General features: G+C 48.8%; 5 protein-coding genes across 5 annotated transcripts; 2 read left to right on the top strand and 3 right to left on the bottom strand.

The window, feature by feature from the left end:
- Positions 1-341: 341 nt before the first annotated feature.
- Positions 342-2,003, top strand: N7446_000899 (C78 family peptidase; the record flags this gene model as incomplete). The annotated part of the gene is made up of 6 exons (XM_058509666.1): positions 342-830; positions 883-1,350; positions 1,398-1,429; positions 1,479-1,636; positions 1,703-1,907; positions 1,955-2,003. The coding sequence occupies 6 exons, from the start codon at positions 342-344 to the stop codon at positions 2,001-2,003; spliced, it is 1,401 nt and encodes a 466-aa protein (XP_058378645.1).
- A 369-nt stretch (positions 2,004-2,372) lies between these two features.
- Positions 2,373-3,084, top strand: N7446_000898 (nucleoside triphosphates FAP7; the record flags this gene model as incomplete). The annotated part of the gene is made up of 3 exons (XM_058509665.1): positions 2,373-2,555; positions 2,680-2,828; positions 2,883-3,084. 3 exons carry the CDS (start codon positions 2,373-2,375, stop codon positions 3,082-3,084), a joined length of 534 nt encoding a protein of 177 aa, XP_058378644.1.
- A 79-nt stretch (positions 3,085-3,163) lies between these two features.
- N7446_000897 (non-canonical purine NTP pyrophosphatase) lies at positions 3,164-3,987 on the bottom strand (the record flags this gene model as incomplete). Its single annotated transcript, XM_058509664.1, has 6 exons — positions 3,164-3,232; positions 3,287-3,351; positions 3,407-3,443; positions 3,498-3,639; positions 3,688-3,761; positions 3,817-3,987. 6 exons carry the CDS (start codon positions 3,985-3,987, stop codon positions 3,164-3,166), a joined length of 558 nt encoding a protein of 185 aa, XP_058378643.1.
- A 348-nt stretch (positions 3,988-4,335) lies between these two features.
- Positions 4,336-9,336, bottom strand: N7446_000896 (type V myosin; the record flags this gene model as incomplete). Its single annotated transcript, XM_058509663.1, has 6 exons — positions 4,336-4,654; positions 4,707-4,780; positions 4,831-8,689; positions 8,742-8,931; positions 8,987-9,119; positions 9,202-9,336. 6 exons carry the CDS (start codon positions 9,334-9,336, stop codon positions 4,336-4,338), a joined length of 4,710 nt encoding a protein of 1,569 aa, XP_058378642.1.
- Positions 9,337-9,951: 615 nt separating this feature from the next.
- On the bottom strand, positions 9,952-11,419 carry nap1 (histone chaperone NAP1; the record flags this gene model as incomplete). The annotated part of the gene is made up of 5 exons (XM_058509662.1): positions 9,952-10,005; positions 10,059-10,399; positions 10,448-11,149; positions 11,225-11,304; positions 11,373-11,419. The coding sequence occupies 5 exons, from the start codon at positions 11,417-11,419 to the stop codon at positions 9,952-9,954; spliced, it is 1,224 nt and encodes a 407-aa protein (XP_058378641.1).
- Positions 11,420-12,508: the final 1,089 nt, after the last annotated feature.

The raw sequence follows: 12,508 nt of genomic DNA, 5'->3' as shown, positions 1-12,508 counted from the left end.
GAGAATGGTTCGGATTGGATTTTATACATATCAATTCTCAGCTCTTATATATCTTTTTGCACACGCTTCCTTTACTTTGTAATATGCAACTATACGAAATTCTACTTGAACATATGGTGGGTCTCGGGAACGGGCACCGTTCCCTCGTTTAGGCTTTAGGCATCAGACTATGCATTTCTTATACGTCCGACTCGATATCCAACTTTGCTTGTAGGCTAGTATTTGCCATTTTCTTTGCATCTCGGTACATACATTCGACATCTCTTCCGCAGTATCTCCCAAAAAAAAAACATCAACCTATCAAAATTCGGGCCTTGTCGGCACAGGATGAAAACTTCATGATGGCGGACCACAGCACCCCGTCATGTCCATTTTGTCCATTCACAGACCAAGATGCTGACTTTGTCATTCAGCATATCGAATTCTGTCATCCAGAATTTGAAGGCGCGGGCTTTTTGTCCGACAGCCCTCCTGTTGCGAGTCCGAGGTTGTCACCGTCTGTTGACGACGATGCAGACAAGTATGTTGGCTGTCCGCACGGGTGTGGGGAGACGGTGGCAAGTGCCGAACTTTCAAATCACTTGGATCTGCATGTTGCAGAGTGTATGGCACTGGATGATGCTGGGGTAACGCCGGCACACTCAAACGCGGGAGCTTCATACGAAGATGACCATTCATTTGAAGAGGATGACTCATTCGACATTCTGGATTCTCACAAGGGGGGTAAGCGTGGGATGCAGCGAGATGTCTCGCGAGCAAATACAGCAAAGCCACTACGGCCTCACGACCCTCCGAACGCAATTGGCCCTGATGGCGCAAAGAGATTAGGAGTGCGTATCACATTTTGAATAATCTACAACCCATTCACTAACCCTTTCACAGCGTTCAGAACTGGGTCCCCATGCCCATGAAAAGAAAATGCCGTCGTGGCTGAGGAAAATGTTGGAGAAAGGAGGCCGCACTTCAAAGCAGACCCAAATTACCTCAGACGGTAAATTGTCACGGCGCGAGACAGTGGAAAATGAGACCGACAATTTGATTCCAATCCTTGCTCGTTTATGTGAACAAGACAAATCTGTGAAGCGGGCCTTTTTTTGTAGCCCCAAGGTCCGCCATATCTGCAAGATGTCTCGGGAAGGCGGGTTTTGTGGCTACCGGAACATTCAGATGCTCATCTCTTATTTGAGAAAGTCTCGAAGTTATGGATATGAGCACTTTCCAGAAAAGGGTCCGACGATCTTGGATCTACAGGATATGATTGAATCTGCCTGGGATATGGGATTCAACAGTGTTGGGAGAACGGAGACTGGGGGTATCAAAGACACCCGCAAATTTATTGGAACGCCCGAGGTGGGTTTCTTCTCGCATATCTGATGTACCTGCTAACCATGCTTTAGGCACAAGCATTATTCATGAGTCTTGGGATCCCGTGAGTTGTGACTGACATTTCGAAAAGGATACCGCTAACTCTCATCCAGGTCTGACGCCAGCAGTTTGTGTGAAGGTAGTGACATACGCGCCTGCGATGCCCTCTACATGGATGTGGCAAGCTATTTCAGGTCGGCATGTTCATTAGAGGACGAAGAGACCAAGATCTTCAAGACTGATCTCCCTCCGATATACTTCCAACATCAAGGTGTGTCCAATTTCAATGATTTCTTTACTTGTTTTTTGTGTCGTGTTTTCTTACTCAAAGAAACAGGTCATTCCATGACAATTGTTGGGTTTGAGATCCGAGACAATGGCAGTGCCAATCTGCTCGTTTTCGACCCGATGTTCAAGACTTCCCCTGCCATGGAGCGTATGCTTGGAGCTTTTGTCAAACCAAACGATCCTACGCGCCTGCTCAAAGCGTATCGCAGGGGCACGCCTTATCTGCAAAAGTATAAGATATTCGAGCTTCTCAAGTGAGTGATTGTTGATCTTTTTCTTATATCATACTTACGAATTGCAGACTATGCATTACTCCTCCGAACCCCGAAACCCACGCAGAACTGACATGAACTAGAGTACCTCTAGATGAGGGATATCTGTATATAATCATGATTAATGAGATAATGCTCCCCTGTTGTATACAACTCATACTCGTGGTGACACCGCCTACCATACCGCCTGTCACACTGCCTTGAAAGTCACCATGGGGTATGTCTAACATTACTCTCTTGTTAATGTTATGCTTGGGGCTATAATTGAGGCTACATGGGAACACTGATATAGAATAAAATATAACTATATGTACAGGGTACATCAGGGGATTAATGTTCCTTTCTGCCGGCAGTAAAATTAGTAAGTTACCCCTCCGACGATAAGATAGTCGAAAATTAGTCTGATTTCATCAGAGGACAATTCTTATACAGTACACTCTTCCAACCATGCGAACCTCTCCGAACGTGATCATCACTGGTACCCCTGGCGTGGGGAAGACCGTTCATTGCGAACAACTCGCGCAAGATATCGGCCTGAAGCATCTCTCCATCAACCAAGTCGCAAAAGACCGTGGCTGCTTCGATGAATATGATGAGGAACTGAAAACCTGGGTGGTCGATGAAGATAAGGTAAGATTTTCGTCTGCGCGCGATATTTCTGTTATGGCGCCCTTTGACACCTGGGCATATATAACCAACCACCTCCGTCACGAAAGCCCCGAGTCAGAGAATGCTAATCCGTTTGAATCTCTAGCTCCTGGATGCCCTCGAAGATGAAATTCCCAACGGTGGATACCTAATTGACTGGCATGCTTGCGATCTCTTCCCTAAATCCTGGATTGATCTCGTCGTTGTCCTCCGGTGCCCCACTACAGATGTTCTATACGACCGACTTGCCTCGCGGTAAGTCGACTGGCTTTGGATACTGATCCATGCCTAAAACTAAGTCTTGTCTAGGGGTTACCACGATAAGAAGCTTGAGGAGAACGTCGATGCGGAAATTTTTGGCGTCCTGCTAGATGAAGCGCGGGAAGCTTTCGACGAGGAGGTTGTGGTGGAGCTGAACAGCGAGCAGGACAGTGATGTGGAATCCAACTGCCAGAGAATCGCGCAGTGGGTGGAGTCGTGGAAGAATACGCAGGCGGAAAATGCGGACTGAACAACCATAGACATGCTTTGGCTTCATTTCTCATTCTTCTATATGGTCTATCATGGCCGCTTTATATACCCATGGCTATTTACTGCTGTCCTTCGGCTAGCCACTGCTGCAACTTCACTAGCGCCTTGTATCGGTGGGAGATTTTGTTCTGTCCGTTTCTTAGTATGGATTCTTGGATTAGACTCAAAACAGGTCTTCTTACCTTGGCTTCCTTCTCCATCTCGGCGTATGTTGTCTTTCCATCATACTCGAAGATAGGGTCCCAGCCTGTCATACATAAGAACTTGAATCTGAAATACGAATTTCTTGGAAGTTCACTTACCAAAATTGGTCGGGCCTCTGGGCCGCACAATGGCACCCTGTATATCGCAATTAGATATGTCTCATGATATTACCATAGATGATGAACTTACCTCAGTTCTGCCCTGGAAGATAAGAGGCTCCTCGCCAGGTCCCCGGCAAAAGGCAAAGGTGCACACAGCTTCGGCCGTTCTGTCCTCAAAACCGTCAAGCATCTTGTTCAAGCCTTCGTGGCCCAAAGCCATGAAAGATTTGCTTGATATAATTAGCAATTTCACATAGCATGTAGTATGGAGGTCTCACATGTATGGCCCGGGGAGACCCTTGAGTGCATGGAACTCGAGGGCAGTGTCTTCGGTCAAAGCAGGTCCATTAATCTGTGCCACATGAGTATATATAACTTCAAGTGATAATCTACAGGGTATAACTCACTGCTTCAGCGGCACGTTTGGCTTTTTCCTTGGCGATTTCCTCGATGGTTCCCTGGATCTCTGGGACATCGACTTCCTGGCTGTCTACCTCGATAACATTACCAAGGATAGCCCGCACTTCGGACAACTTGTTCTTGTTCCCAGTAATGAAGTTGAGCTTGGTGAGAGTCATTTTGAATGTTGATTGAGTCCTTGGCGCAATATGGTGAGTCAGGTCTGGAGGTTCAAAGTGTCGCGAGAGTGAGAGGTCGAACTCCACCCCACCGTCACCGCTCCAATATATATCCGTGATGTTCATGAACCTCCAGTTTAGTATGACTACAAGAAGTGAACATGTACATGCCTACAGAGCAAAAATGTAAATGTCAAACAGAGTTCTGTTCTGTCTATACCTAAGACGTCTCATGCAAAACACAAATGAAAATCATCGCATCACTGTATCTCAAAGGCCATGGAGAAATCCAGGCAGGTCGTAATCCGTAGCTCACAGGGAAGTCTCTCTAATATACAACATACAGATCTATTCCTCAATTACCCCGTTGTCCAATTCGAGCTTCTCTTGTTGCGCCATCGCCTGCGCTGACACAATCTCAGCCAGTCGCTTCAGTCGCGGTGTTTGGAGCCAGGATGGGGTATAGGTCTCCAGAGCGGTGATAACACGGGGCTCGGCGATCTCATAAGGACCGCTGTCCTCCATATCGACCGGCGCCAACAGGAGTACATCGCTCTTCTCAGTGACTCGAGAAGCGACAGCCTTCATGATTTCGCCGTTTATGGGCTGTTCATAGTCTGCAACCAGGTACTGGTTCAGAAGTTTCTGAATCTGGTTTGGTGACAGCCTGGAACCGGTGTTAGTGGATGGATATCACAGACAGCGTGGGCTGAACTTACATCCAGCAGATATCTTGAATGATCTCAATATCATTCAGAGTAGCCTTCTTCAGCTGCAGAAGCTTTGTCGCTTGCTGTTGTAAACGTTAGCAGGCTGAGGCCCAAACGATGCAAAGAAACATACCATCAGATGCTCCAATTGCAAGGTTCCCTCTGGCATGTCGTGGCTCTTGCACCACTCCTCGATCCGAGTGATGTTGTAGTTGATCTGAAGACCACGCTTCCATGAAAGGAAGTTACGGCGCATGAGGAGATCGTTAAATGCGGTGACACCAACCAGGCGCAGCAGCTCTGTGACGGTCTGAGTGACAATGGTGTCTTCAAGGTAGAATGCCTTCATGGCCTTGTAGACACCATTCAGGAGACTGAGGAGGTTGTCCATGCTGTAAGCAGGATTGTTGTTAGAGGGCAAGAGCTTTCCAAGGAAACGGTTGGTTTCACTCGTAACAAAGCCTGGAAGTGACTGAGACTCGATAATCGCAGGCACAATCATCTTGTAAAGCTTCTTCTTCAATACTTTCATCCATGTGTGGTAAATGTTGAACTCCAAGCTTTCAAGATCGTGCTTGACAATCTCCAGAAGACGGTCGTACTCATAGTTCTCGGTCTTCTGGGCTTCATACCAATCCTCAGCCAGGAAGACAAAGGAGAGCATCTCGTGCACGTTGGACAACCAGAAGGCACCGGGGTTGATTGCATCATCACCATCATGCTGCATGACCTCTTGTTGAATGGATTGCATGACATTGGCAAGGAATCGCTCCGACTCCTTGACGAAACCATTGTTCCACATCTCGGATGTGACCAGGTTGATCAAATATGCCGGGAAGAGGACTTCTTTTTCGGTAGGTGGTGGGGTCGAGCTTGGGAGAGGGATCTTCAGATTGCGAATCAGACCCATGCCGACCTCCTCATTCAAGTCGTCCTCTTCAGAGAGCAAGTTTTCGAGTTCGTACTCAACAGATTCCGATCCCGGAGAGATAACTGCGTTCTGACGAGCGGCCATGGACCCAGGGGTGATTGCCATTGATACCGGCCGAGGGTTGTAAGCACCGCTGAAGCGATCCGTCTCAATCTTTTCTGCGCCAGCGCTGCGTCTCTTTGGTTTGGGCTTCTTCGAAGACACCAGGTTGATCAATGCCGGTGCAGGGGCTTGAATTGCGCCACCGTTTGGAAGATCGCCATTGACCCCGTTGACTGGCACAGACCTCTTGGCAACCTCGAGCTGTTCCTCAAGCTCCGAGATGCGCTGGCGGAGGCCGGTCTTGTCTTTCTCGTGATCGGCGTCAATAAGCCTGAGCCGCTCCAGCTCCTCGTTGGCGGCCTGTAAAGCCTCACGAGAGAGCCTTTCTTCTTCTTGGAGGCGTTTGATGTTGGATTGAGCCTCGGTATGACTTTGTTGCAGCTTAGCCATCTCCTCTTCGATGGCCTCTAACCGGGCTGCAGTGATACCAGCCTGGTTTGCTTCAGCTTGAAGCTCCTTTGTGCGGGCCTCCAGCGTGTTATGACGACTGCGCCACGACTTCAATTGAGTGTCGTAGTTTTCCAACTGAGAGACCAAGGTCTTATTTTCGAGTTTGAGAGATTGTATGATCTGAGTCAACTCGACCACCTTGTTCTCAAGCTTGTAAGAAATCTGCTTGAGATCGCGTGCATCCTCACGAAGTCGCTTGTAAGCATTTCTCGCCTGTTTACCTCTCCAAAGGTTCTGGACAGTGATAACCTTACGGCGATACTGTCTCCAGGACCGCAATTGACGCCATGAACGGAAGGCACGTTGAATGACCTTGGCTGCGTTCCCATGGATAGAGTCCATGATATTGCGCCGACAAAGAAATCCCTTGGCAATGGACTGGAACAGAATGAAGTTGTTGCGGATTTGAGTGTATCGCTTCTTCTCCTTCTGGCCACGCCAGACCCGCTGAATCGTGGTAGCAGCCTTCGTGCGGCGGATTTCCTGGGCGCGTTGACGTGCCAGGAATCCCCGGATAAAGGCCTGAGTGGTGAGAATGGATTCGCGAGCTTCGAGGTAGCGACGGCGGTAATACTTGGCCCGCAGATTCTTCTGGATCATTATGGCGCATTCGTTCAACCTGGAGGTTCTGAGGTTCTCCAGGAAAGCGAGCATACCAGCCCGGAAAAAGATCTTGGTGAGACCCAGCTGGTACTTGACCTGCTTTTGGTGGCTGGCCTCTCCAAGGGCCTTGCGCAGAATAGCATGACACATTTCTCGGATCTCGGAGGTCCATTGTGAGGAATGACACAGCATGTAATAGCGAATGGCAAATTCCTCATAGGTCCATCGGGTTGGGTAACCAGCGGTACTAATTCGAACGGTTTCCAAGACACCGCAAGCTCTCAGCTGACTCAGGACCATGGGTCCCTCGAATTTCCAAGCTTCCTTGGCCTCATTGGGCTTGATGCAGCGGATATAATGGACCTCGGTAGAGTTGATGGTGTGCATCAGCTCAATCAGCGAAGACTTGAAGATTCCTCCGAGTGTAGGCTTGCGGTTCACTGCAACACCGATCCGGCGACCGGGTGCTGCTGCTACCGGCTTGGATGAGACAGAGGCAGAATCCTTTTCACGGACAGCAGCGGCAGTGTCCAGGATCTCCTTGATGAATGGGTTTGATGAGTTGCGCAGCACCTCCAAATGTTCATCGGGCACAGTATCGCGGTTCTTTTCAATGAAACCATCCGATTCATAAGTAACATCCACAGCGTAGTGACAAACTGTGAATGCGGACTTGCCGAATCTGGGCTTCTTGTAGAACTTTTGCTTGTCGGCGGCAAAGTGATGGTGAAGCTTCGTGACAAACTGCTCGTCGGAGCCCATAGGAAGTCGAGATTCTTCATCCAAAAGCGATAGAATACCAAGCTTGGCCTCGATCAAATCGATACAAGGTTGGTTATCTGAGAAGTCGATGAAGGTCCAATCAATCTCTTCCCGTACATATTCTTCCTGCTCAAGCTTGAACACATGCTGGTTGAACTCTTGCTGGAGCTTTTCATTGGCATAGTTGATACAGAATTGTTCGAAGGAGTTTTTGGCAAAGTGTTCAAACCCGTAAATATCCAGAACACCAATGAAGCACTTAAACTTCTCAAGAACCTCGTCCGTGGCCAAACGGCGATTGATCTTGTCCACAAGCCAATCAAACAGACTTGAATAAATGAATTTGGCGACTGAGTCTCGGACGACGAGAGCCTGCTGCTGCGTCAAGTTTGAAGTGATCTTCTCACCACGGGTGATGAGTTGCTTTTTGACGATCCATCTCGCAAACTCGTTGGCATCGATACCAAGCATCTCACAAGCGCGCACAAGGGCAGGCTCGGACGATGAGAGGGACGATTCGGTACGGGTAGCTGTGATCTTGACATTACCAAGGTGTAGTAACGCAGCGAGAACACGGAAAATGCCGGTTTGGTCTTCCGTTGGAACACCAATAGTAGCCAACGACTTTCTGGTGGCTTCGAATTCAGCCTTGTCATCGACACCGTCAATCGTCGGCGTGCCGCCTTGGTTTAGATACTCAAAGTCCTCAGCAGACAAAAGATTGAGGTCTTGCTTTTCTTGGTCCGAGGCACCGGCCACAAGCTGGTAGAAGATGTGGTAGTTGCGCTCCTTCAGAGGCTGGAAAACCAACCTGGACCGCTCGAGAAGATAGGTTCGGATTTTGGCACCAATGATATTCGTCCGGTCATCGAACATGATCTCGATATATTTGCCGAAACGAGAGGAGTTATCATTGCGGGTTGTTTTGGCGTTACCGAACGCTTCCATCACCGGGTTGGTTGCCAAAATCTGCTCTTCGGTCTCACTAATGGCATCTGCTCGACTCGTAGTGTATTTTCCAGGCTGGTCGGAGGATTCGCGAGTCGCAAAATAACGCATGATGTATTTAGCGCTCACTGTCTTACCAGCACCGGATTCACCCGATACCACAATCGTTTGGTTCTTTCCGTCACGAAGCATGTCACTGTAAAAAAAATTTAAGCAAACGAAATCTAAAGGGAAGAGTTGGCACTTACGCGAAAGCTTCCTCCGCAATCGCGAACAGATGAGGTGCCTGCGAGGCACGGTGTTTCCCAGCATAGACTTGCACCATCTGCGGCACATACAGCGAATCGACTCGGGCGAAAGGGTTGGTTGCAATCAGAACAATACCACTGTAGGTATATATCTCCTTCTGGGCATAGCGAAGTTTTATAGCCTGCAGGACTTCAAAGCCGTCAGCTGGGAAGCAGCACTCAACATATCTAGAAGCGAGACAAACCAGCGGGTTCGTTCAGGTGAGAGAGGTTCGTCAGATCTTCGCTTGCTTCAAGCATCGCAGGGTTCATCAACGGAGGTAGCTTGGGGTTGTTGTCGACCTGCAGTTCCGATTGCGTGGTCTCCACGGTTTTTGTCTGATTATTCCAGTATCGTCAGTCGCCAAATCTCCAGAGCAAAATAGACAAGATGCGCATCCAGCCCTCGTATTCTACTGACCTCCCCATTTTCCACCTCGAACACCAGCTGCACTTTCTCTCCATCCACCAGCTTCTCCTTCACCTCGGATGCCAACCATCCCTCTGTCGGGTCGGGCTGCCAGGCCCTTGTTCCAACCTCATAAATGTGCGCCATAGCTATAGTTCGTTATTCGTGCTGCAAGGAAAGGATATTTGCAAGAGCTCCGGTAATTTGAAATGGTTCGGGGGGGCGCCGGGGCATCGAATGGAAAACGAGATCAAGTCCAGAGACAAGAGGGACTCTCCCTCATCTCATGTTCCGGAGAAGAATAGCTGAAAAAAGGATAAGAAATAGAGTGGTTGGTGGAAAGGAAAACAACCCTTGGAGACTAACAGCTGGCCATTTAGCGAGAGCCCCTGAAGGAGCTTAGGGAAATATACGGGGGCCCGTCCCCACAACCTGTCACCGCCATCCCTGTTTGACCACTTTAGACGTTTTACATGTACAATGTTTTACATATCTGAAATCTGTTTCAGATCTTTTTGTATACTTCTGAAAGACTTAGACATAGTAAACATATTCTATCAGCTATTGGGGCTTCTAATCGCCAACTCTCACTTGACAAGAGCGTTGGAGGCGAGAATTACACACCGATTATGTCAAGTATTGATTGAATATTAGAAAGTAGGAAAGGATCAGAGACAAGACAGGCATCAGAGAAAGCATAGCAAAATATCAGAGGGCACGATTTCTGTCATTCATGTTGGGCGTTCACCGTCAACTTTTTTCTTAGTTTTGCTTGCACTCGGCGGCCTCCTTCTTGGGCTTGGAGGTACCGTCATCCTAGAATCATGTCAGTCTGGATCAAAGATCGCAGGGTCGGGGAAGGTTTGTACCTCTTCGTCTGTGTCCTCCTCGTCCACATCACGGTCTGACCCACGCTCGTCCTCGTCCTCATCATCATCCTCGTCCTCGTCATCCTCATCCTCAAACTCATCGGCATCCATATCGTCACCCAGCTCCTCGAACTGGAGAGCCTCACCAGTGAACCAGTCGATGGCACGAGGGATGAGCTTCTCCTTAATATCTTCACCAAGCTGATAGTCAAGCTCCAGGCGCTCTTCGATATCGCTGGCAACGGACTCATCGTCCTCGGCGGGGGGCTGTGGGGGCGAGAAGAAGTTGAAGAATGACTCGGTCGGCACGCTGATCTTGACAACGCGGGTCTGCTTGGTGTCTGGGAGGGCTGTTAGATGATGTAGGATACCCGAGACGGGTGACTTACTCTTGTTGCGCTGCTTCTTACTCTCCAGGCGTAGGGTCAGGTCCTGGTCTTCCTTCCAGTCGATCTGCGAGCCTTCGGCGTGGTCGTATATGAAATCGCCGCCATATCCACTCTCGTCCTTGTAGAAGTATGACTTGGAGATAGTTTTGTTGGTAAAGAACTCGTTCTCGGAGAATTCGAAAATGAGGCGGAATCCGGGTCGGTCAAGGTACTCCATGCGGATGTCGATGAGGTGCTTGAGGGCCTCCTCATCGCGCTCGGTGATCATCTCGGCAAGGGAGATCTGATTCTTCATGGCGGAGAGCCAGAACTCAGGAATACCGCTCATGGGCTCGCCCTCCTCCTTCTTGGGCTCCTCCTTGGTCTCCTCCTCCTCTTCATCCTCCTTGCCGGCCTCAACCTCATCATCGGTAGGCTCGACACCACCGTTGACTATCGTGGAACGACGCTGGTACAGCGGGGTAAACTTGCCAAAGTACTTCTTCTCGAGTTCCAAGACCTCTTCCTGGAACTGAGCCTCGAGCTTGGCGTGCTCCTTTTGAAGACCCTTAAGGCCAGCGACACGGCGGCGGACGGATGGGGGGAGAGATTCGATGTAGCCGGACGAGCGACCAACGAGCTGACCCAGCTTTCCCTGGATCATGGAAACAAGGGCAGGGTTGCGGGCGAAGAGAGAGGCAGCGGCGGCATTGTCAAGGGTCTCTGCAAAGACACGGTCAGTCACGGATCAATGGCGACCAGACGAGGGGGGAGCAAATCCAGGACCCATTTACTCACCTTCCTTGATGCTGGAAACACCAGGCTGCTGGGCGTGAGAGGAGATAGGAGCATTGTTGGCCGGCGTGTTTTGCGGGGTCCTATTGCAAGTCAGTTTTTTTTGCTTTGGGGGTGATAAGTAAGAAAAAATAAAACAGGGGGTCCTTACGGTGCGACCGGGAAATCAGCCTTCTTGTTTCTGATGGGCTCAGACATGGTGAATGAGTTAGAGAGGGAGAGATGGGGAATGAAGAAGGAAGGAAGAATTTGATACTAGTTTTGGGGGAGAGGAGAGTCTGGAAGATGGTGGGATCGTTAGCGCCTCTGGCCGAGGGGCTTGGCGGGACGCGACGGTTCTGGTTGAGAATCGCTGCAAAGGCTGCAAATTCTCCCAACAATACTGTTTGACACTGTCTCTGGTCTAATCTTTGATATCGACTACTTGGTAGTGACTTGCCGATCTTCTTCTACTTTTTCAATCTCTTTTTCCAATTTTGACCCTGGCCCTAGACCGCAAACTCTCCCTTGCTACCCCTCTCAGTCCCTTGGAGACCTGACTAACAATTATGCTATACAGTACATCCGTGGATGTATAATAACTTCCTAACTTATACGTGTATACTACGGTAGATGTCTGCCTAGCTATCTGGGACTTGAGTTGACACCTTGAATTGCGGATCGCCCATAAAATTACCCCGGATATATTTAGAAACGGCGTTGCACACCGGTAGTTGACTGGATGACGTTCAACGCTCACAGGATCACTACAAGATCATACTATACTGGTATATAATTGTTCCGATATCCTGTAGCAAGGACATATATATCATAATTGACAGTCGAATTATGTACCTTGTTATATCAGAGAACCTGTGTTTTCTCAAGTTGTACTACAATGCAACATTGAATAACTTGCCTAGGACCCGAATAGGACCTGAAACAGTTATAACCACAACTTTTGAGGTGAATAATGATCTTTTATGGGATTTGGGACACTTTGAGTCTTGTTGGTAGACAGAATCCATCAATATCAGCAGTGGCGCACGTATAAATAGATAGATTTAACCCGTGGGTACAACCGTTGGAACCATCCCTGCAAGATGTCAGATATATATACCCGAACAGCAACTCAAATATAATTGACCCCATGTCAGGCAAACAACGACCTAAGAGCAAGCAGAGAACTCATACCTCTCGTAGCTACCACAATCATCTAAACCCGATATGAAATGTATTCCTAGTGGCATAGACGATTGAGATAGGGATTGATCAGAGAACCAACTTCAACAGTAAGTTAGCAGCTGT

Source organism: Penicillium canescens (genome assembly GCF_028828765.1).
Source record: "Penicillium canescens strain IBT 15451 chromosome Unknown utg000001l_segment0_segment0, whole genome shotgun sequence".
NCBI lineage: Eukaryota > Fungi > Ascomycota > Eurotiomycetes > Eurotiales > Aspergillaceae > Penicillium > Penicillium canescens.
Note: the sequence above shows the minus strand (reverse complement) of the source record. Positions and strands in the feature narration are given on the sequence as shown.